Consider the following 24,580-nt stretch of genomic DNA (forward strand, 5'->3'; position numbering starts at 1 on the left):
GGCCCAGTGTTCCAAGACTAGTCTCTACTCAGATAAGGAGTAGATGCAATTGATTTGCTAGAAATTAAATAGGGAGCCATAGGGTCTCGATAGGTCAAAACTAGATGTAGTTTCTGACAGAGACCCAAATCTCAGTGAAATTAAAAAAAAAATAGCTCTTTATTTTAAAAATACACTCAAAGATAGTTTTCAACATCCACCCTTGCAAAATCTTGTGTTCCAAAATTTTCTCCCTTCATTCCCCTCCTCCCTCCCCTACACAGCAAGTATGCAATATATGTTAATCATGTGGAATTCTTCTATACTTTTTTTTTTTTTTTAAGAGATTTAATTCTAAGGGCGGTAGATTACTAGAAATGATTCTGTCCAGAGTTCAAGGACTTTCTCTCTGTTCAAGGCTGGGAAAGGAGGACAGAGACAATTTTTTGTAGAAAAAGGAAAAGCAGGGAAACACTTCCCCTTTTGACACAAGTGCTGTGAATATGCCCTGGCTGTGCTTCCTACATATGCCCCTCTGAGCATCCTGTCTCCCTCCGCTTTTCCCAAGGAAGATGCGCGCGCGCGCGCGTGTGGGAGTATCTCCCAAGTTTGGGGGGGAAATGTTTACCACTTTTTTCCCCTTTACCACGCCATTGAATGGAATACCTATGCTTCGGACCGTGTTCTTTGCCTGTTAGAAAAGCAGAGAAGTGATGGGAACTCCGGCGCTCGGGTTTGGGGGATCCCCAGAGAAGCGGAATTTTCCGCATTCTCGCCTGAGGGAACTACAGAGTTGGGAGCAGGAGTAACGGCCGCACAGTCCCACCTCAGCCCGGCCTTAAAAGCCTTTCACAGTCCGGCTCCCTCTCGCTTTTCTTATTCCCAGTTATAAACTGCCCGCAGCCCCTGTTTCATTTAACTAATCCGTTAGCTGTCACACAAACGGTTCCCGAAGTCCGTAACGCGCTCTCCCCCCTCCCCCCGCCGAGCCCCGAGGCCGAGCCCGGAGCTTCCTTCGCAGCCCTGGGCTTTTGAGAAGCGCGTCAGTTACACTTTCCTGTGTTAGTAACTAAGTTACTTCTGCGGGGGATTCGCGCACCGGAAAATGAGCGCTGGAAGGGCGCACCTGTCGGGCTTGTTTTAGACTCTGGGATCAGCACAGCAGCCTAAGTGCGCGGGCCGGTACATGTGCGAAGTAAGGCAACTCTAAGGAGAAGGATGGTGGCCGTGAGCTCCGGTGGTGTGTGTGGGGGGAGGTAGGGGGAGTGGGGGTGGGGAGTGGGAGGGAAGAGCTGGAAGGGCCAAGGCATTATTCTGATTTTTAAGATATCACCAGAACGGTATCTGGGAGAGGAGACAGGGGTGGCTTCGAGGTGGGACTGGGCAAGGGGGCAGATCTGAGTAGGCAGCTTCAACTCAATAATTCAGTAAACATTTATTAAGTGCCTACTGTGTGCTAAATGGTGGGTATGCAACCCAGTAAACATTTAAGCGCCAGGGAAGAATCTTTCCCGATTCCCCGAACCCTCAAGTCTTTGCTCCGCCCCCAGCCCCGCCCCCGGGCATTTGTATTTACTTAGGAAGGAGAGACAAGGTGTACCAAAAGTACTAGTGCAGCATAAGCGTCTTTGGGGACCCCGTGTGGATTTCATTTCTCTTTTCGGAATCTAAGTGCCCAAAGGTCAGGAACAATCTTCGTCTCTCCTGTAAACGCTAATAAGTAGTCATTAATGAGGGCGGGGCGGTCGGTGGAGGCAGTTCCTGGGGGAGGGGCCTGGACTGACTGGGACTTTGGAGGGGTTCGGCTGAGGAGGGAGAAAGAACCGGGAGACTCGGCTGGGCTCGGCCGCGCTCGGCCGCGCTCGGGCCGGGGCCGGTGGGCGGTGACGGGCCCTGCGCGCGCACACTTGCACGCAGGCGGAGTGGCGGGCAGCCTCGCTCTGGGCCCTCGGCGGCGGTGGCGGCAGCGGTGGCCGCGACAGGTCGGGCTGCCCGGGAGGCTCGGCGGCGGAGCTCGCTGGACCCGCCGGGCGGGCCGGGCCAGGCAGGGCGGGCGAAGAGCTGATAAAGCGCGTGGGCTCGGTGGCGGAGGTGCGGCGGCCGGAGAGGAGGGGCGCTAACGGGTTTGGGGAAAATCACCCTCCCCCTTTCTGTCGTTTTTCCTGACAGCTGGGGGGCGGCCCGGAGGCCCCTGGGGAAGGCCTAGGCCGTGCCCTCGGAAGGTTCCCCCTAGTGGAAGGGCCCTGCACTGACTGCCCTCCGGAGCCGGCCTCTGCACTCCCCGTCCCGGCGCCAGCCATGGAGACCCTTCACACATCCCCCCCTTCCCGTCTGGTGACCGCGCCGCCCTCCTCACAAAGGTCCCCGGGCCCCTGTCCATTGTCCACTCAGCCCGAGTCCCTCCCAGCGATCCCCTCCCCCAGCCATGGGAAAGTCTCCCCTACATCTCTCTGGCCCGATGCGCTGAGCCACTTCCCTGACCCCGGGCTCTCCTCAGCTCTCCCCGTCGTGGTCCCCTCCCAGCACTCCCGATGGGGATCCCACACAGAACCCCCCGGTGCCGATGCCCCGACTTCCCTCTCTGACACCGCTCCTCCCCAACGTCAGACTTACAAAGTTGTCCATCTCGGCGCCCTAAGTGGGGCTCACTCTGTACAAATCCCCTCCCCCCACCAGGGCCGCCGCCCCCCCCCCCCCCTTTCCTCTGCAAGCCTTGGGATCCTCCTCCCCCATTAGCCTCCCAGTCCCAGCTCTCAATGGTGATCGCCTGCACACTTCCCCGTCCAGGTGCCCGGAGCTGGTCCTGATCTTTCGCTTCATTCTGCCTGGTTCTCCTTCACCTGTCCTAGCTTCCCTGACGTTGTCCGTCTGTCCGTACTCCATCCCAGTGCCTCGATGGGGACAGCTTCCCAGCTTCTTCCATCCCACTGACTGCTGCCACTCTGGCAAGTACCCGAGGGCCTCCAGATTTTTGTAATTTCTTCTCCCAAATGACCCATTTCCTCTTTCACTTATTACTTCAGCCTCTGCCCGCACTTTACCGAACTGAGATGCCCCAGCCCTTCCACGCGAGTTACTCCCCAGTCCTCACATTCTATGCTGGAGTTTTGGATATTTTAACATATTTGCAAATGGGGGGGAGGGGAAGGAATAGCTGTGAGAGAAAGATTTCTCCTATCAGTGAGTGTCCTGATTTCTGGTTTAGAAAAGATAGTCACTACCTGGTCCTCGAGAGGCACCTTTGACTTCTGTTCTTCAAACACTTCCAGAAGCTCCTGCCTTCTTAGTTTCCTCTTTCCCTGATTCAGTGGCTCATTCTTCCTTTTTTCTACTGATCTGTCCTTTTTTCTTTCTCTGAATATTTCATGTTAAAAGTAGGGCCAGGGTAGCCAAACTAAGCAGCCATCTAGGGCATAAAGGGGACAGTTTTAATACTAATAGTTATTTTTATAAATGCAAAAAAAAAAATCTGTTCTTTGTTGTAAGGGGGCATTCATTTTCTAACAAGTCATATATGAAAGCTCCAAATATCCAGGGAGTAATTTGAGAAACCTTCCTTAGAGCATACAAATGCCCCATTCTGGCTTTGCTTCTTTTTTCCACTCCCCTGAACAACCCACCTTGTAGGATTTTCCTTTCCACCCCAGTGTACCTGCATCCAGATCCAGGATTTCATCTCCTCACAGTAGGTCCACCTCAGAGAGGGGATGCAGTCCTTCAGCCTCGAGGCGGCCAGGGAAGCAGCCCAGAGGGATGTGCTGGCCGCAGATCTCCAGTGCAGCTTCTTTGCCTCTGCCCTGCAGAGCTACAAGCGGGACTCTGTGCTGAGGCCATTCCCAGCCTCCTATGTTAGCCAAGACAACAAGGACTTTGAGGCCCTGGTGAGTTCTTCTCAGCCACTTGTCTCATTTTCTCTCTTTAAATGTTTAATTATTTTTAAATATCACGGTTGCTTCCCAATGATTTCTCCCCCCTTCTAAAACCCTCTTTTTTAACAAGTAAGTAGCTAAGCAAAACAAACTCACTTCCCATGTCTGAAAACATATCTTTATTCTACGCCTATTTCACTTAGTACACGTGTAACTGAGTCCATCACTTAACTTCTCTGTTTTCCATAACCATAAAATGAAAGTGTTGAACTAAATGGCTTCTGGGATTCCTTCAAACTTTTAAATCAGTGATCCAGAGAAGCTCTTTGTCAAAAGGCTGGACACACAGCCCATTAATCATAGTTCTGAAATTTTTCAGTATTTTTTTTCCCCTCCATTGTTGTGATCACCAGGTAAAATTATTCTGACTGCTTTCTTTGATCCACATCAGTACATATGAGTCTTACCAATTCTCTGAATTCTTTGTATCATCATTTCTTAAAGCACAATAATCCATTATATTCATACACTACAATTTATTTAACTATTTTCCAACTGGTAAGCTTCTACTTGTCTTCCACCCAAATGCTAGTGCCCTACCTCTGTAAAATATCTTGTATTTTTCTTTTATTATACATATAATAGTTATTTATATATATATATATATATATATATATATATATATATATATATATATATATATATATATATATATATATATATATATATATATATATATATATGTTGTCTATCTGAATAAAATGTGAGCTGCTTGAAAGCAGAGACTGTTTCCATTTTTGTTTTTGTATCCCAAGCACAAAGCAGTCTCACAATAAATGCTTGTGATCGGTTATTTTCTGATACAAAATATGCTACTCTCACTTGTATATAAAACTTTTCCCTTATTCTGACTTGACTTCCTTTCCTTGCAGTGTATATCTAGCAGTAGTATCATTGGATCAAATGGTATGCCTGTTAGTCACTTTTAAAAAATGATAATTCTGAATAGTTTTCCAAAGAGGTTAGACCAATTCACATCTCTCATCAACAGTTTATTAATGTGTTTGTCTTCCCACAGTTCATCCAACATTTGCTATTTTCACCTTTTGTTATCCTCTCTTCTCTTAAGGAAAGTTTAAAGCTTGTTATATTCTGCTGTGTAAGGGGAAAGAGGCTTACTTCAGGTCCCACCCTACATTGGTAAATAATCTGGTCCCCAAATTCCGGGCCCATGCCTTGGATAATTTCCTTGAGATAAATATATTTTCCTTTCAGGATCTACTACTGTAGCTTATACTTAGATTAGATGTTTTAGGTTGTTAATGATACATTACATACTGCAAATTACTTAGTGAAGAATTTTCAAAAAACCACATGGTATAGCAAATGCTTTCTATTTAGTCATGGAATAAGAAGTTCTTAATCAGCGATTCAAATAAATAGAAAATAACTGTACAGGGATTGTTAGTTTATAAGCATTAAAGTCATGTTTAACATAATCTTTCTCTGATGATTTAGAAGGTAGTTTGACATAGAAGATAGTCCTGTATTTTAATACTGTCTCTAGCTGTGTATATCTGTAGGTCTGTACATATTTTGTTCTCTCTGCGTGGAATGCACTTCCGCATTTCCTTCAAGACACAGCTCAAGCACCACATGAAGCTTTTCCTGTCCTCCAGCTGCCTAGTTACTGACCTCCCTCTCAAATGATCTCTTCTTTCATTTTTTGTATTATATTTGTATTTATTTTCCCTACATTTATTCTGAATAAGTTTATACAGAGTAGCCCAGAAGTCCTAATGCAGTTTAAAATGTTAGTAACTACAAAAGTATTTATAAAATTTTTGAAAGTTTAACATTTTTAAATGTTGAAATGTTTCATATTAAAATTGTACATAATCACCATTTATACTGTTCATTGCTCATATTGATTTCCTACTTTTGTAAAAACTTTTATTGATTGCTGTTCAGTAACTAAAAAAGATTGAATTTGAATTTACAATCTTAGCCTTAAGAACATCCAAAGAAAAAGGTTTCCATGCATATACAACAGTTTTGACATGACCCCACAAGAAATAGTCTAATGGAGGAAGATCAAGTAACTAAGATGACCAAGCAAAAGGATGACTTCTACCAATTTACCTGTCATAGAAAGTGTCATATAAATACTACCATACATACAAAGTATAATAAGTGGGTGTCCTTAGAATTTTTTCAGAATCTATAAAATTAAATATAGAAAATGATCAGACTTTCAAATGATGGGTAGTTGTTATTGTTGTTGTTGTTTGTGGTTGTTGGTAAGTTTGGGGCACTTGAGAAATTAAAAATGCTTAACATTGCACTAAGCCTTTTGGGACATTGTATCTCTCGTATTTTTCCCATTAGATAGTAAGCTCTTTGAGTAGGCATTATATTCAATATATTTGTACTCCCAGCACTTAGTATAGGGCCTAACACACATTAAGTATGCAATAAATACTTGTTAATTTGATTGACCCTGGCCAATTTCTGAGCCTCAATTTCTCATCTATAAAATAAAGATATGCTACCCTTAATCTGTCTCAGGATTATTGTGGAGTTCAAGTAAAATAGTATATATAAAGCAATTTCAATAGCATTTCAGAATCTTGTAGTTTCTTAAGAACACCATTCCAGACTTATGCATTGTTATAGTATTATAAATGCATGTAAGGGCCAGGAATGCGTATAGGTCCAAAACTCTTATCTGCTGGTGAATCTTTATATTCACTTTATTGCCACTCTTTTCCTAGTAGGGAGATCACATCCCACTTTGTCCTTGCTCATCATAAACAGGTATTTAGGTGCATAGCTGAGGCATATACTACATGTGTACAGGAATTTTTAGTATACAAATATATACAATTGAAGGATTCTAGATATAGTTCACATTATCCTTTTAGTTTGACTTAAGAGTGGAGAATCACCTTGAGGGAAAGCACAAATTTCAAGTTCCAAAATATCAAAGAAACCCTTTTAGACATGGCTTATCCTTGGTTCCCAGTTGGTCCAAAGTCCCATTTGGTCCTAAGCTTTTGGATAATAATAATAATTAACATTTTAAGACTTACAAAATACTTTTCATATTTAAATATAAAGTTCTCAACAATCCTTATAGCCTATATCTATAGGTACTTCAGTTGCTATACTCATTTTGCAGATAAGAGACTGAAGTTCAGAAAGGTGAAGTTCAGAAAGGGCATCTCATTATGGGGGCAATGGCAGAAGGTCTAAGAAGTGATTTTGAATTGGGCAGAATGAATCGTCAAATCTGTAGAACACAGAAGTTCAGAGACATGGAAGGTCAGGAGCTTGGGGATTTAGTGATGAGTGGAGGATTTGGAATTGTGCCAAGATCACATTTACCTGGAGTGACTCCAAGAAAAGAGTACCCTTCCAGAGCCTCAGGCTGTGCCCTACAGACCCCATATGCCATGGTTGTCACCCACAGAAGGGAAGCTGTCGATTTGACTTTCAGGGGGCTAGGACTCTAGCATGTGAAAGTGAAGCTATGGGGGTGACTTCAAATGCTGTTGGGGTCAAATTCTGCTGTTTGGGGGCAGTCCTCTCTTGTCCTTGGATGTCTGGCTCTTTAAGCATTTGGTTGGAAAAGACCTAAGAAATGGAAATACATTCTTCAGAACCTCACAGTTTTTCTTTGGAAGAGTTCAGTTGAGAGAGTGGCACCATTTGGAAATGTATGGTGGTGCTACATTTGACCATAATTGGTCATGCCCAGGATACTGAAAGGAGTTGGTACGCTGCACTTTGCTGCAAATTCTTGTGAAATCTAATTGAATTAGACAATCTTTTTGGGGGTCCTGTTTCTGTCTTTCTATGAACTGTGCCCATAGTGTCTGCTTTCGGAGTTCCTAAATTTGCCTTTTTTCACACAGTGACTTCTTTAGTCATTGTGCCTTTCTCTAGTGACTTCTTAGGAAATGGAAGAATTCTTTCTCTATAATATGGTTATTAGCTTAAGCTACTCTTTTCCTATTCTATGTTACTTCATAAATCCTCTTTAACTTTTTTGTGAGGGACAATGGGAATATGCGATTCATTTTTTAGGTTTTAGAAACTGAAGGACAAAGCCAAGGTTCTTCACCCAGTGTACTTGACAGAGAGGTAGGGTAGGCCTCTTGGTCTCTTATTTAGCCTCTAGACTGGGTTGTTGGCAGCAGATTCCCAAATGAAAATTTGTTTTTTCAATTTAGTCAGCAATTATACTACAAAGTTGTTACAGCTGACAGAAGACTGGATAAAGTGGTCAAATTATCTGGGTTCTAATCTTGGCTATATGCTATTTGTGTAGCTTTGGGAAAGGCCCCTAATTGCTTATCTCAAAACCTTGGCATCTTTAATTCTAAAATGAAGGAATTGGACTTGATCAGGATTTCTTTTTGTTTTTTAAAATATTTTAATATTTTTCTTTTTTTAATTTTTAAAGCTTTTTATTTTCAAAACTTAAGCACTGATCCTTGCATAGCCTTGTTTTTTCAGATTTTTCTCCTCTCCCCCACCACATCCCCTAGATGGTAAGCAATCTAATATATATTAAACATGTTTAAATATATGTAAAATCCAATATGTATAAATATTTATATAGTGCTCTTGCTGCACAAGAAAAATCATATTGAAAAAAGAAAGTAAATTAGTAAGAAAACAAAATGCAAGCCAACAACAAAAAGAGTGAGAATGCTATGTTGTGATCCACACTTGGTTCCCACAGTCCTCTGTCTGGGTGTAGATGACGTTCTTCATCACAAGATTATTGTAATTGGCATCAATCATCTCATTGTTGGAAAGAGCCATGTCTATCAGAATTGTTGATCAGGACTTGAAGTCTGTGAGTTTAAAGAAAAATATTATAACTGTACTTCAACATAGTTGATTTCCTTTGTAATCATATATCTTTTTATGCATTTATAAACATTATTCTGAGGAATTTATAAACTTCAACAGACTACTAAAAAAGGTCCATAAAACAAAAAAGATTTAAGAACTGCCAAGCTAAATGATCTTTTTCAAATCTAGAATTCTATAATTCAGAGACTTTGTTTTGACTATTATGGTCTTTGACTATTATGGTTTTGCTTTATGGTAGTACTTCTTTTCTTTGGTTCTTTTAGGCCACAGAGGAAGACCCTGATTATTATTTTTTTTTATTCTTGGAATGATATTTGTCTCTTAACATTTTCTTTTTTTTTTATCTGACCAAGTCTTTAATACCTCTTCCAGATTCAGTCTTTGATCATCTGTAAGTCCCCATTTGTATTCATTTCCTCCTAGTATTCATTGTAATTATTTCCTCCTTCTGGTTGAATAGGGTGGTGAATTGTGAAATTTTATAAAATAAATCATCTAATTTTGGTTAACTATAATTTTTATATACTGGATTTGCTTTAAATTTCTAGGCATAATCATAAAGTCTATGTTTCAAGTTTCGATTTATAACTTTCTCTAGGTGTTTCTAGTTGAAGATATCAACAACTATTGAATTTAATTTTCTTCCTCAGATTTTCCATATTAAGTGTCAAAAAGAAAATGAAGAATTAGAAAATGAGTAAGTTAAAGAGGTAGAAAACCAGAAGAGAATGGTTATTTGTGAATCAAGAGAAGAGAGCATTAGGAAGAAAAGTTTTGATCTATAAGCAAAGTTTCTTAAACTGTGGGTCTCTATCCCATGTGGGGATTGGGAAATTGTGACTTATTAGTAAATTATTGACTTGTATATCTATTTTATACACTGTATAGCCAGGATCATGTAAAAATTTCTTTTTGTGGGTCGGGTTATCTTATTTTATTTTTTAAAATACGTATTTATTTGTGAATCATGTTGAGAGAAAATTCAGAACAAAAGGGAAAAACCACGAGAGAGGGGAAAAAAATGGAAAAAAGAAGTAAACTTGGCATGTATTGATTTACATTCAATCTCCATAGTTCTTTTTCTGGATGCAAATGGTTTTCTATATAGTTTATTGGGATTGCCTTGGAATATAAAAATTTCTTAGGCAAAAAGGGGTAGTGAGTAGAAAAAGTTTGAGAAGTCCTAATCCATAGTCAGAACATGTGGAGAATTCAAGGATGAGGTCTTTAAAAAGGTTATTGAGTTTGATGGCTAAAATGTCTTTGCTATCTTTAAAGAGAACAGTTTCAGCAGAATAGTTAGGGCAAAAATCTTATCACAACAAGGTGAGCAGAGAATAGGGAGAAATGAAGACATCTGATAAAAACATCTTTTTCAAAAAGTTTGGTGATATAAACGGGAAGTAGTGATGGTGGTGCAGAGAAGCCAGATAAAACAGAATAGCCCTTGGAGGTAAGTGCCATTATTTAATTTACATTTTGTAGGAGAAGTTATGGTCATTTAATAATTGTTGGAGGTGGGATTTGAACTTAAATCTTTTTTACCCCAAACCCAGTTCTACCTCAAATATTCTCTCCTATCCTCTCATTCAATTAAAATTCTACTTATTCTTAAAGACCCAGGTCAAATTACATTCTTCTATAGTCTCCCTAAAATGATTTATCTTTCTTAAAACCCTTCTTGTTCACATCTTTTGTTTCACAGTTGATCGTATCAATCCCTTAGTAATGCTTATTATTATCTTGAACTATGACTTAAATCTGACAAGGTTCATTCACTTTTTGCCTGACTTGCCCTAAGTGTTAGATTGTCTTTATATGATCTTCAGATTGGGTCTACTACATAGTGCCTAATACTAAACACCTAGTAGGTGCTTAGTAAATATTTGTTGGATTCCATTTATCACAAGTAAACACTTCTCATTTACTCCAAAAACTCTCATTTACTCTCATCCTTTTCCATCTCCGTCTTTATGTCCTTTGTACTATAACATTATGCCGTACTTTGCTGTCTTCATTGTGCTGCCCTCTAACATGTCATTCATGTGTCTCAGAACTATTGCATACATCATTTCTCTGTTTCTTAGGCATGTGTCTGACTACCTTGTGATTTGTGCTGTGATTGTACCATCATACAGGGCAATTGAAACAATTTCCCTATTTTGAGAATCATTTGCTCTAAAAAAAATTTTTTTGTGTAAACCTAGCAATCAGTCTATCCAGTTAGCCTGGAAATATTTCCCATGGCAGTTTCATTATTTTCATTTGATATTATGGGATGCCATAAGATCCTTCTGTCTCCCAAATATCTTCCCTACTGCTTTTCCATCCTTCCTGAAAAATACTATCAAAAAGACTCCTTTGGGCTCTATTTTCACATAATGAAATTTTACTAACCATTTAAAGCTAAACTTAAATACCATCTTCTCATGAAGTTTTCCCTTATCCTTTACTATCCCCAGCCCAAGCTACCCCAATAGAATTGCTCCTTCATCTTAACTCTTAATAGTTCTTTGTACCTTTATTATGTCACATGTCACATTTTTACTCTACTCATAGTTATTTGTGTGTGTCTTATACTCCTACTGAATTGTTTTGGAAGGAATGGATACTGATCACCTTACATAATATGTAGTCATCATTTAGTAAATATTTGTTTTATCAAATAGACCTGTAGTGGATAAGGAAAATCTGATTAACCCGAGAGTAAACAGTATAGATCTAAATGCTACCAGACTTTTATATGAAAGGGAAAAATCTAATATGTGCTTAAAATTTGCTTGCTTCATATATTGGAGACTTCTCTATTCTTGTTCTAGAGATCCTGTGATTAACATACTTTACCCCATGGAAGGTAGAGGAAGTTTTCATCGAGGAACCAAACTACAAACAAAATATTAAGGAGAGATTTAATGCATCTTCTATTGGTACATTTTCTTGATTAAATTTTAATACAAGGCAAGACCATAAATGATTAACCAAAATACTAACTCACCTATTGGCTGGCACACTTTGGGAACTATAATAAACAAGATGGATGGATTGGGCAGTATGTTTATAGCAATTTTGTTCTTGGCAGCCTGAAGCATTAGCTACATGGTACTCACCACAAATATTAGAAACCTCATATTATAAAACCACAAATCAAGAGATTTTCCTGTAGTTTCTAAAGCAAGATTCTTTGTTCTGTGATAAAGTCACTCTTGCCTCTGAATTCTTCTTGTGTAAGATGACGAGAGTCACGGGTGAGGCTTTGATCCCAAAGTTGTATTCTGAAGAAGCTATGATGATAGAAGTAGAGATGGTGAGTGATGGATGATATGATTCTTCTGACTTTTTTCTTCACATTAAGTCCTTCCTTTCAAAATTATTCAGAACTCTCATTCTCTTTGAAAGCCTACCTCTGATCTGTTGGATATAATTCTTGGTTATGTTTCTGTTATTTGTGTTTTGGCAATACGTTTTCATGATTCACTCACCTCTTTATATTGATTAGTATTCAATCATTTATCAAGTGTCTATTATAGGTAGAGCACTAACTGAATGAATTAACACAAAATTATAAGGCAATCTGGGGGCTTTACAGAAAGTACTTATGATCAAGTTGGTTGATATGTCTTCCAGTACTAAGTAATATATGCTGAGTGTGAACTGAGTGTATACTACAGGCAAGTGCTAAAGGAGTTTTGGAGAAGGAGAGTTCAATGAGGACAGGGATGCTTATGGAATTCTTCACAGAGAAGATGGGATTTGAATTGGACTTTGAAAGTTAAAAAGGATTTTGTCAGATGGGGAGGAAGGAAGGAAGCATTTCAGGTAAGGAGAAGCACAGAGAGCAAAGGCATGTAAGTCATTTTGAGGAGAATGAATTGGACATATTTGTGTGCCTATAAAATTTCTGTTTATTCTTTAGTCTTAAGATTGTGAATTTCGCAAAGACCGACAAGTTTCATTCTGTTTCTGCCCTCATGTAGTCTAACATAGGACTTTGCTTATTAAACATACTGTTAGATTTCCTGTTTCCAAAGTTTAATTAAAATAATGTTATATTTATTGTGACACTTAAAGGTTATGAAACTTTACAATAGAACTATAAGATAGGAATATAAATTACAAATTATAAAATGTTCATAGTTTTCAATATTAGAGACCTAACAACCAAGGAAAGACCTTTTTGCAGTTTTCATTCTTAACAAAATTAACTTGCTGAAAAAGTAGAATAGAATCAATAGGTAATAGAGAATAGCAACAGGAACAGAAAAATATTAAACAATACAACATGTGATCAAGAAAATAATAGGATCAGGGTACCTTAGAAATTACTTAGGTCAACTCCCTCATTTCACAGATGAGGAAACTGAGGCTCCAAAAAGTTGTGGTTTACTATTACTGTACCAGTAGTAATAAGTGATAGAGAGGTAGGTAGTATTTGAATCCAAGTCTTCTGGCTTCAAATCCAGTACTTTTCCCCCTCCATATCACATTGTCTATTAGTGTCAAGTAATACAGAAATAAGTATAAAGGAATTCAGAAAAGAGATCACTGAGACCTTGGGGTGAAAAGTAGTCAAAGAAACTTCATGGAGGAGGTGGAATTTGGGCTTGACCTTGATGCGTCCTCAGTGAGGCGGTGGGAACAGTCTGAGCAGACAGGGTTGGAAAAGCACAAGGTATGTATGTGGGAGACAAGAGTATTCTGTCTAGAGTAGAGGCAAGATCTGGGGAAATGGTGGGAGAAGAACTGGGAGAGATATTTGAGTTTTGCCAGGCTAAGGAATTTGGACTCTAGCCTAGTAAAAGGCATTGAAAACTACTGATATTTTTCACTCTTTTGGGGAAAATAATTTTGATTTTGTTTAATTGCCACTAGAGGTCTCCCTATTGTCATGTTTCACGAGCCATATTGCTTAAAAAGAATAACCCTTTTTTTCTTTAGCTTGAAGATGCCAGTATGCTACCGAACTTGAAGGAACTTCTCCAATCTGCAGATGACAAAGATAAAAGGGCATGGAGTCTGGTGAGCTGGATTTTATCATCAAAGATTCTTACACTACACAGCATAGGGAAAACAGAGGTAAGATTTTAGTATTTAAAATGACAAATTTCTAGAGCTGACAAGAAACTTAAAGATTATTCCATTCAATTCTTTCATTTTATAGGTAAAAGAAACTGAGGCTTATAGAGCTTAAGGAATGTAGGTGAGGTACACTACTAATTAGTGTTAGAAATGATATTAAAGGGGCAGCTAAATGGTGTAGTGGATAGAGCACCAGCCTTGAATTCAGGAGGACCCAAGTTTAAATCTGGTCTCAGACACTTAACACTTCCTAGCTGTGTGACCCTGGGCAAGTCACTTAACCCAGCCTCGGGGGAAAAAAAAGAAAGAAATGGGATTAAAAGACTAAAACATTAGATTTCTTGACTATATGCAGATTTCTGGACTTTAGAGAAGTGCCATGTCTTCCTCCCATTCAGTAAACTTTAGTGGCTCCCTGTCATCTTCAGGTACAACTATAAAATCCTCTGTTTGGGTTCATAGCCTTTTATAATCTGGCCTCCTTTAGTCTCTCCAGTGTTCATGCGTCTTATAGCAACCTTTAATGTGCTGTGTGATCTAGTGACACTGGTTTCCTTGTTGTTCCTCACTTAAGATATTGAATCTCCCAGTTTGAGCCGGCTTCCTTCAAGTTTTAGCTAAAATCCCACCTTTTTGGCCTAGTTATACCTTACCTAAAACATAGAACAGCAGTCACCACACCCTTTGGTATTGGTTAAGAAATAGAATTGTGGATTTGTGGAATAGATTACATTCACAAGACACAATAATTAATGATTATAGTGATCAAGTGTTTGATAAACCCAAAGACTCTAGCTTCTGGGATAAGAACTCACTATCTGACAAAAATTATTTGGAAAATTAGAAACTAGTAAGGTAGAAACTAGGCATTGACCAACACCTAACAAGAAAAGATTGAAATGGGTTTATGATTTAGACATAAAGGATGATTTAAGCAGATTAGGAAAACAAGGGATAGTCTACCTCTCAGATCTGTTAAGAAGGGAGGAAGAAAGAATTTATGGCCAAAGAACTAGAGAACATTATGAAATGTGAAATGGATAATTTTGATCATATTAGATTAAAAAGTTTTTATACAAACAAAACCAATGCAACCAAGATTTGAAGGGAAACACAAAACTGGGAAGAAATTTTTATATTTAAGATTTCTGATAAAGGCCTCATTTCTAAAACATATAGAGATTTGATTCAAATTTATAAGAATGCAAGCCATTTTCCAATTGATAACTGTTCATATTTTTAGATGAAGATATTGAAGCCATTTCTAGTCACATTAAAAAATACTCAAAATCACTATTGATTATAGAAATGCAAGTTAAGACAACTCTGAGGTACTCCTTCATACCTCTCAGATAAATGTTGGAGGAGACATTAATTAATACATTGTTTGTGAAGATGTGAACTGATCCAACCATTTTGGAGAGCAATTTGTATCTTTGCCCAAAGGGCTATCACACTGTGCATACCATTTGCTCCAGACTCTACTAGGCCTGTATCCCAAAGAGATCATAACAAAGGGAAAAGGACTTACATGTGTAAAATGTTCTTTATTAATAATAATATTATTAAATATTATTTGCTATAACTTTTGTTATTTAGACAGTTTGTCTTACAAGGTGATTGGTTAGAGATATTTCACCCTTCTCTTCATCCTCTTTTGACAATATCTGTGACAAGAGAACTTTCATACTTACTACATAATTTCACAGCCCCCACATTCAGATACAAGACCCTTATGGAGTCATGATCTATATTTTAAGAAGCTTTGCCTTAGAGAATAACACTGAAATCAAATGAGGTTAAAAAAATCCTTTTAAAGTTAAAAGTGCTATATATTATAATTCATTATTAATATTTCTTCAGTTCATTTTTTCCTGACAGACCAGGTAATTAGAGAAAAGAAATCTTGTAATGATAGTAGCTTTTGATTCTTTTTTTCAAGTTGATGTATTTATTATGATGAAAACATGTTCTTATGTATAAATTCCAATACAGCCTAAAATAAGTTGGGATATTATTTGTTTTGTAATACATTTTGATAGTTTCCCAAATAACATCAAAAATTCCTTTATATTTTCAAGTACGTGAAGATCCAAGAACTAATGGGAATTTCAGGCAGTACTGTCCCTGCACCTGATTTTCTGTTTGAAATAGTGTATTCTGGTCGAGTGGATGCCAAATTTCATGAGACCAAAGGAGAAAGGGATCTTATCTATGCATTCCATGGGAGCCGCCTGGAAAACTTCCATTCCATCCTGCATAATGGTTTACACTGCCACTTAAACAAGGTAAGGTTTTAAGGGGAATTTGAAAATATTATAGGTTAAAACCATGGCAAGATCTTCAAGGAGAGGTCTTTTACTATCTTAACTAGTTCTAAAGAAAGTTGTGAAAAAAGCCAACGTTTTTTCCATTTTGGAGTTCTAGCTCCTTTTTGCTTCTACAGAGGAACCACTTGTCTTCCTCTTCTAGATTAAGAAGCTTGCTCTGCCCTTCTGGGAAAAGGCCCAGATAATAAACTTTTTTCATTTGTGAATTTTAATCACTCCTCTTCCTCACTTTCCCTAGGGCAGTTTCACATTTTAAGCTTTATTTTTTCTGAGAAATAAAAGACTGATCATGTTAGATGATTTTCTGGAGGTCAACTTAATGGGTAGACTATATAGGTATTTTGTTGGGTCTGGAGTGGGAGAAGGCCTTCCAATGCCCCTCAGGTTACCTAATATGCATAAATATTTTGCAAAAGGCCAGCCCAGAATACTCCATATCTCCTGTGAAACTTTTTTCCACAACTCTGCCGTACCTAATTAATGTTAGTAAAGTATGTTTAGATTGAGAATGAGGTGTTTGTTTACTCTGTTGTCTCATGCATAGCCTGTAGCTTTGCTACTGAAAATCCAGGTGGCCCCTGTTTTATGTAATAGTTGCATTCCAGTGAAGTTAAATCCTACTTTAAATATACTAAGAGATTATATTCTTTGAAGAAAATCCTTGTTGTAACCTGTTTTTCCTTTAAACCTGGATTTTCATTTATCAGATTTGTTTAAAGGAAGGCTCATCTTTAGCTCTGACCTATCACATTATTTCCTTGGCAATAAAAAGTTTTCAGATCAGTCACAGCTGTGTTGGAGCACAAGGGTCTTGCAAAAGATTTTACAGTTTTGTGATAGGTGTGGCCGATAGTGATTATGGGGTTGTAGAAAAAAAGAGATTTATTTCTATAGCTCGGGAAAAAAAAATATGTTGGCTGGGGTACATGAAATAATGGAGAAGCTTCTGAATTCCAAAATTAGGAAATGTGATTGTTAAAATAATGACATAATTAACTCTTCTTGTAAGCTTTATTGAACAAATGAGAAGATTCAGGTCCATGAAAAACTCGCTGATAAAAAGACAATTTCTAATACAGGACATTAATTTCACTCTTTAAAAAAAAAAAAGAGGTTTTTAAAAATTACATGAAAAAATAATTTTAAACATTTGATTAAAAAATTCTTTTTTTTTTTTTTTGGGGGGGGGTGGCAGCTAGGTGGCACAGTGGATAGAGCATCAGCCCTGAAGTCAGGAAGACTTGAGTTCAATTCTGGTTTCAGACACTTAATACTTCCTAGCTTGTGACCCCAGATAAGTAATTTAATCCCAATTGCCTCCAAAAAAAAGCAAAAAAAAAAAAAGATTTTTTTTTCCCAAATTTTCTTCTTTGCCTCCCTTTCCCCTCATTGAGAAGGCAAGCAATTTGATAATAATAGGTTATACATGGGCAGTTAAGTAAACTACATTTCCAAATTAGTCATGTTGTGAAAGAAAAAACAGACCAAAAAAACCCCCCAACAAACCCAAAGTTACTAAAAAGTATTCTTCAATATGCATTCAGACTTCCATCACTTTTTTCTTTGGAAATGGACAACATTTTTCACGTAAGTCCTTTGGAATTGTCTTGGATCATTGCCTTAATGATTGTAGCTAACTCATCCACTTTAATTCCACTCTTATTGCTAATTTGGTATATTTGGGGGTGGGCTTATTATTTAGCTTCTCTTTCCTGACTTAACATGAACTCTGTTGGTAACAAACTTCATGGGACTTTGATAAATAATTACATGTTTAGTAATAACCATAGGATTGTAACAGGTATCCTGTAAGTTTACTCTTTTGCCAGGAAATGTGGGCCTTAGCAGTTTTTGTGACAGACCATTTAAAATTATCTTCTAGAGAAAGATGTGTCCTACACCTCTAGACTTTGATTCAATTGAATGTGTTTCTTTTTTATTTGACTCTGTCCTTCTAGACATCTTTGTTTGGTGAAGGGACCTATCTCACCAGTGACTTAAGCCTGGCTCTCCTTTACAGTCCTCATGGTATGGGATGGCAGCACAGTCTTTTGGGTCCTATCTTAAGTTGTGTGGCACTGTGTGAGATCATTGACCATCCCGATGTCAAGTGCCAAACCAAGAAAAAGGGTAAGCAGACAGCACTGACCAAAACTGGGGCCTGGGACTTTGGGCCAAAGCTCACCGCCTCCAGACTGTGGGAAAGCTTATAGTAGGTCTATCAGTGAGTCTATAAGTATTTATGGGATGCTTACTATGTACAAGATACAGTGCCAGGTGAGGTGAAGGATACAAAGAAAGAGATAATTTATTCCTTGCCATTAAAGAGTTTAAAGCCTCAATAGGAGATAAGACATAATACAAGGAAAAAAATGAATATAATGAGCCAGTAAACTATTAGTACAAAGAGTTTCACAGGTCATTGTGACCTGAGATAGATTAGGGAAGACTTTTCAGGAGAAATGAAGTTTGATATGTAGAGGTAGGTATATGAAGCAATGGAGCTGTAATTCAGGATCTCTATTGCCAGGATACCTAATATGGCTCAAGACTCCCAAAGATAGAAAAAGAAACAAATTCAGACAAGGGATTCAGTTATAAGAACAACAGTATGTCAGGTAGATATATTGGGTTTAAACTCTGCATCATCTATCATGGTAAGTGGTTAATTGCATCTTTCACTCTTGAATGTTTGTGAATCATGTTATTGCTCTCCCTCAAGATTTCATAGCCATGATATGTCAGTAAATTGCTTCACAAAACCAGTAATGGATAAAGTACAATCATCCTGTTCTCTGCAAATGAGCCTTTTGGGTCCACTAAGAAAAGTGTACCCAGAAATGCTGTCTGTTCCATTGCCTTAATCTAAAACAACTGGCATACCAAAGAACAGACCCATGTCTGACACCACTCACCGAAACCATACAGCACGGAAGAGTTGCATTTATAATTCTTGGAGAAATTGCAAATCGTGACAGTTAAACATCAAAACAATTATTTCAGTCTCTGCACTCACGCAGCCACATCTTCTTTTAGCTTTGCAGTGCTATCAGTAGGTTGGAATTGTTTCAAGGACGAAAAATAAGTAGCTATCCTAAAAATTATCACATTGGACTATACTATAAAAGTGCCAATTTTATAGAAATCAATTAACAGCTATTTATCAAGATCCTAGTAGATGCCAGCCCTTTTGCTAGTCAAAGACAAAAACAGAATTAAATCAAAACTTTTGGTAACAAAGCTGGGGGAAGGAATAGTAGTGAAAATACTTCTCTTAAATCAAGTTTCAGTTTTTGGCAGCTTCTGATATCAGTGCCATTTTTAATTCATTCTAGCTCTTTTCTGACTTATCTCACTTTCTGTTTTTTCCTCCCTACCTGTTTTATACCTCCCTTGGGCCCAACTATAATTGTGCCTGTATGTGTTTCTTTTGCTGTGTTTCTAGAATGCTTCCTCTCTCTCCCTGATGACTTAATTTTGATTTTTCAGCTAATAAAAATCTATTTTCCTTTTATATCTGTACCCTTCCTCATTGCAAAAAAAAAAAAGAGAAAGAGAAACAAAATCCTTATAATAGTCAAAACAAATTCTCACATTGACCATGTCCCAAAAATATGCCCAGTCTTGTCCCTTAAGTCCATCATCTGTCTGTTAAGAGATGGTTAGCATGTTTCATCAGTCCTCTGGATTTTTGGTTGTTTTCTCAGACTTCTTAACATCTTTCCAAATTATTTGTCCTTTACAGTATTGTTATACTGTTTTCCTAGTTTTACATCAGTTCATTCAAGTCTTCCAAGACTTCTCAGAAACCACCTCTTTTATCATTACTTGTGTCTCATTTCTTTTTTCTTTTTTTCAACTCTTCCTGTTTCTTAACTTCACCCTTCCCCATACCTGCAACTTATTTCTAAGTCCTGCCAAGGGCATCTTTATGTATATACTGTGACTTTAGAGGCTAACAGGACTTCTGAATCCATGTCTGCTTATTATTTATTACCTTCAATAAAGTTTTCCTTGGATTTTCACATTTTGTTGTTTTCTTCTTTTTCAGATTCTGAAGAAATAGATAGAAAAAGAGCAAGAGCCAAACATAGTGAAGGGGGAGATGTCCCACCTAAATACTTTGTGGTTACAAACAATCAACTTTTACGAGTAAAATATCTGTTAGTTTATTCTCAGAAACAACATAAGAGGTAAGAAGATTCATTACTTGAAGTGTGGTTAAAAAAAATGTGAGTTCATTGAGCAGCAAATAGATTTTATTTGAAAAATATATGTGTGCTATGGGGAATGACAGAAGCCAGTTTGGGAAGAAGTTTAAAGACTTGGAGTTCCTAAAGCACAAGTCACTCTACCCTGCTTGGGAAGGCCTCTTCATTATTCAGCTTTAAAAGCACATGACTTTTTCCTTTAGAAAATTATTGTGATCTTCTACCTATACTTGCCTTCTTCCCATTTCTTCCAAAGCTTGGAAATAACAGGAATACCTGGTTGTTCACTGCAGCCGAGTAGTTACCAATTTCTTGGAATCAAGGCATATTTTCCCTGGGTCAAGCTTTTCTATTAGGCATTTAAAACTAGGGGCATTCATTGGCAGATGCTGGAATGTCCTTTGTTTCAAGAAATTAAACCAGGGGTTTGCTTAAGGAAAGATGGGTCAAAAAAGGTAAGAATGAAGTATGCTACTGCTGTCTTAGTACATTTAGAAAATGTACTGTTGAAAGCAGCTCCAGGGCCAGGGAATGCCAATACATCTCAGATTTCTCTGGGTGAAAGAGCACACAGAAGTGTAGTCTTGAGGCCCACTTAGCAAGTGGAATTTATCACAGTTATCCTTTTGGCCAAAAAATATTGCCTAGATATAAAAAAAAAGTTTTTCTTTTCCTTTCCTCTCTCTTTTTTTTTTTTTTTTTAACTTAGGATCTCAAGTCAGCCTTCCTGGATTTCTAACCATCGCTTCACTCTCATGATGTTCCTGTATCTGCTACTACTGATCATTATAGGTGTCAGCAATTCTCCCTCTTTCTTGCACTACTGGAATCGAGCATTGGAATCAAAAAGATAAACTTATCTGGCTCAGCAGGGTAGCCTCTGCCATATGCCTTAGTACCTCCTGATCTATGAATTCCTACACCTCCACTTAGAGCTTTGGGCTAGAAGCTAAGGAGGGACAATGATTGGAACATTGCAATGATACCAGAGATTTTGATTATCTTCTGATGCTCCTAAGAGAACTTTTGTGCTTCTTAATTGGTCACATTTTGGAGGACAGTGTCAGTTTCAGGATAACTTTGCTGTTTTCTCTGTCCTTAGCAGTTCTGGGAAGCTGACTTCTTAGCAAGGGCCAAAGGAAGAAGCCTGCTGTATTTAAAAACAAGGTGTCTAGGCTCTCTGCAATATGTTTACAATTGCCTCTGGCAGAAATCCTCTCTTTCTAATGCCTTTGGAAGGTGGAAAAATGTTGTGTGAGGTATAAATCATCAGGCAGTTGGCTTGTTTTGACTTGAAATGTTACAGAGGAACAATGATGTTTCTCACGAAATGGGGGGATTGTTTTTGATTTATAAATTTTGGCTTTAGACTTCTGAATGTGACATCAAAAACTTCAATACTTTTAACCATTTTCTTGACTATCTAGAAACAGCTTTTGCAGTAATGGTGCACTCATTCATTCATTTATAAAATTATAGGATTCATAGCTGGATGGGGCTTTAGAGAGTCTAGCCCCTCTTATTTTACAGATGAGGAAACAAAAGGTCAAGATTGTCATGATTTGCCTACGATCTAACAAGTGTTGTAAGAGCTGGATTTTGAACCTCTGACTTTAGGTCCAGTATTTCTTCCACCACACCTCACTGCCTCCCAGAATATCTTCATTCATATATTCATTCAGCAAACATTTCTGAAGCACCTTCATTCATATATTCATTCAGCAAACATTTCTGAAGCACCTATTCTGTGGAAGATATGAATGGATAAGAAACAAAGGTGTTTTTTTTTTATGTTTTTTGGAGTCTCACAAGAGAAGATTACCTACTTATATCCATCCGAATATTTCTTTTAAATCAAGGAACTGAATGTTAAAAAAAATAATGACTTGATAATTGGGCAACATCTTTGTGAATATGTTTCTACATGGTGATTCATTTGGCCAGTGTCCACACAACACAGCCTTTTGACTGTTTTTAAGAAAAGAAACCAAGCTATGGGCTTGCCCATGTCACGAGATGGATTTGACATGCTGCAAATAGCCCCATGGAATTTGAACAAACATGTACTAAATGAGAGCCTTTAATAATAAGAATTTTATTCTTAAGTTTATCACACATCCACGCATAGTCTTATTTGGTGGGGCATTTGATTTTTGGTATGCTCCTCCCCATCGATACCTCTATGTGGTATTATACGTGAAGAAGAATCCGTTGGATACCAGGATAGCAGTTTCATTTGTTGCTGTATGTAATATCACTATTAGGTGTCCCAATTTGATTTAAATAAAACATATCCCTATTTTTTCCAGTTGGTGGTTTTAAAACATATGTGTATGTATATTTATGTATACAAACATATATATATATAACAGAATGACATTTATGTATGTGTGTATACAAACATATATATGCAATCAAATGTGATTTTCTATAAAAATAAATAAAATTGGTTTCTAATATTTGCTTGCTATCAACATTTTTACAGTGAGGATTGGAACATGAAAAAATAATAAAAGATAAACTTTCAAATTATGTGAGAGGCAGTTTGGTGCAATGGAAAGAGAGCTATCCTCAGAGCCAGGAAGCAAGATCCTGCCTCTGGCACAAACTGACTGTGTGACCCTGGACATATCACTTAGCCTTACCCATCTAGTGTCTTAGCAGAGAGGTAGGGGGTAGCCATGCTTTGGCATATACCTTAATATGGTGTATGAAATCCTCATCTGGTAATATATTCCTACAAAATACTTAGTAAGTTGAGAAAAGAGGGCTTAAAGGAAAATACCTTAAACTTTTGTCACTTTTAACAGGATAATTTATTGCCACTTTGGAAAGATGAACAGATCTCTTAGGAAATTGAGACACAGGATAGGTAGGTTTTGATGTGAGAGGAAGGGGAATTGCAGAATTTGCAAATGGGATAGTTTTGGTGGAGCCTGGATACAAGGTATATAAGGAAATAAAGTCAAACTTAACTGTCTCTACCATTTTGCCTTCTATCATATAGATAAGCCATCTCCCAATTCAGCTTTCTGGGAATATATTTTTTTAAGCTGCTGGAATCCTGGGGTTCTTTTACTCTAGCCAGATTGTGGGTAGCAGATGTGAACGGATTATGATTTCTTATCTGCTAAAAAGGGAAAGATTTCTTTCCTGGTGTCTAGTTGGAGAAGGAAGAGTTTTATAATGAGTTATTGATTATTCATATTTTTGATAATTGATCAAAAATATCTTTAATTCTCTAGAGATGATCATGAAACCTAGGGAGCAGGGAAGGGAGGGAGTTAGCAATTTCAGGAAAATTAGAAGACCTTTTTATTTTAAAATGTTGTCCCCTTACCCCTCCAATCCTTCTGAGCCCATTCCCACTGCAAAGGCCAGAGGTTTGCGTTGGCCCTGATATTGGTTATACACACCCTAACTGTTGCTATGGTGATCTTTTGGCCTCAGGAATGAGATTCCAGTCAGTTCATCCTATGAAAACATAATTCTCTCTGAAGCATCTCTTCCCCCCCCCCCCCTCAGCTCCAGCACATAACACAATTCTGCTCTCCCCATCCCTCCATTCTGTCCCCTGCCACCTCCTTGAATTTTCCATCTGCCCTCTATTATTTGTTTTCTCCTTGTCAATCTTTCTTTGGATGGATTTCTGTTTATTTCAAAACTAACTTGGGCTCAGCATCACGGAGACAATGTACTGTGCAGTCTGGTTAGAATAATTCCCTTCCTTCACATGCATCTCAGACCTGACATTTGGCTCATCCAAACCAATCAGACCATCCCAAGATGGGATATAAATCCAAAATAGCATCATCACCCTCTCCTAAAAAAAAAGGTGCCTTTCATTCACCTTAAAGATTTTAAGATAGACTTGATTTCCCAATTTATGGGACCAAGGCCCATTATAATGTGTTTGAATGTGAGGGAAGAGAGGGAAGGGAGAAGGGAGAAATCCTAGGAGGGACAGTTCCTGTTAAAAGGCAAAATGGCAAAATAGATGGCGTACATTTCAACAAATTACACTGTAAGTAGACCTTCATGGCCACATGGTTAGTTTAAAAATTTCAAGGGAGGTTGTGGAATTTCTCATTTTGTTCCTAGGAGACTAGATAGGCTCCTTCAAATCCCTCTTCTATTGATGCCTGGAATTTCTTTAAAGGGGGCAGAAAAATTTCCTTCTACAATTAGAGACAAATTTTAAAGAACGTGCCAACCTAGGAAGAGGAGA

General features: G+C 38.1%; 1 protein-coding gene across 12 annotated transcripts; it reads left to right on the plus strand.

Moving 5' to 3' along the window:
- The first annotated feature begins 1,026 nt into the window (after positions 1-1,026).
- Positions 1,027-22,811, plus strand: PARP16 (poly(ADP-ribose) polymerase family member 16). Of its 12 annotated transcripts, XM_074294807.1 has the most exons (9): positions 1,832-1,961; positions 2,149-2,339; positions 2,767-2,924; positions 3,666-3,860; positions 13,671-13,808; positions 15,893-16,099; positions 18,100-18,271; positions 20,193-20,334; positions 21,062-22,811. In XM_074294807.1, exons 4-9 carry the CDS (start codon positions 3,687-3,689, stop codon positions 21,204-21,206), a joined length of 978 nt encoding a protein of 325 aa, XP_074150908.1. In that variant the 5' UTR covers positions 1,832-1,961; positions 2,149-2,339; positions 2,767-2,924; positions 3,666-3,686; the 3' UTR covers positions 21,207-22,811. The 12 variants fall into 12 exon arrangements, with proteins under 12 accessions (XP_074150917.1, XP_074150907.1, XP_074150905.1 ...); XM_074294806.1 differs by lacking the exon at positions 1,832-1,961 and adding an exon at positions 1,029-1,174 and having other exon boundaries at positions 2,149-2,924; XM_074294804.1 differs by lacking the exon at positions 1,832-1,961 and adding an exon at positions 1,545-1,660 and having other exon boundaries at positions 2,149-2,924.
- The last annotated feature ends 1,769 nt before the right edge of the window (positions 22,812-24,580 follow it).

This window comes from Sminthopsis crassicaudata, chromosome 2, assembly GCF_048593235.1.
Source record: "Sminthopsis crassicaudata isolate SCR6 chromosome 2, ASM4859323v1, whole genome shotgun sequence".
NCBI classification, from domain to species: domain Eukaryota; kingdom Metazoa; phylum Chordata; class Mammalia; order Dasyuromorphia; family Dasyuridae; genus Sminthopsis; species Sminthopsis crassicaudata.

Coding starts and splice junctions, on each gene's coding strand:
- PARP16 (XM_074294806.1), top strand. CDS start 3,687: ATGCAGTCCTTCAGCCTCGAGGCGGCCAGGGAAGCAGCCCAGAGGGAT. Junction 16,100..18,099: donor TACACTGCCACTTAAACAAG/GTAAGGTTTTAA, acceptor CTGTCCTTCTAG/ACATCTTTGTTTGGTGAAGG. Junction 20,335..21,061: donor TCTCAGAAACAACATAAGAG/GTAAGAAGATTC, acceptor TTTTTAACTTAG/GATCTCAAGTCAGCCTTCCT.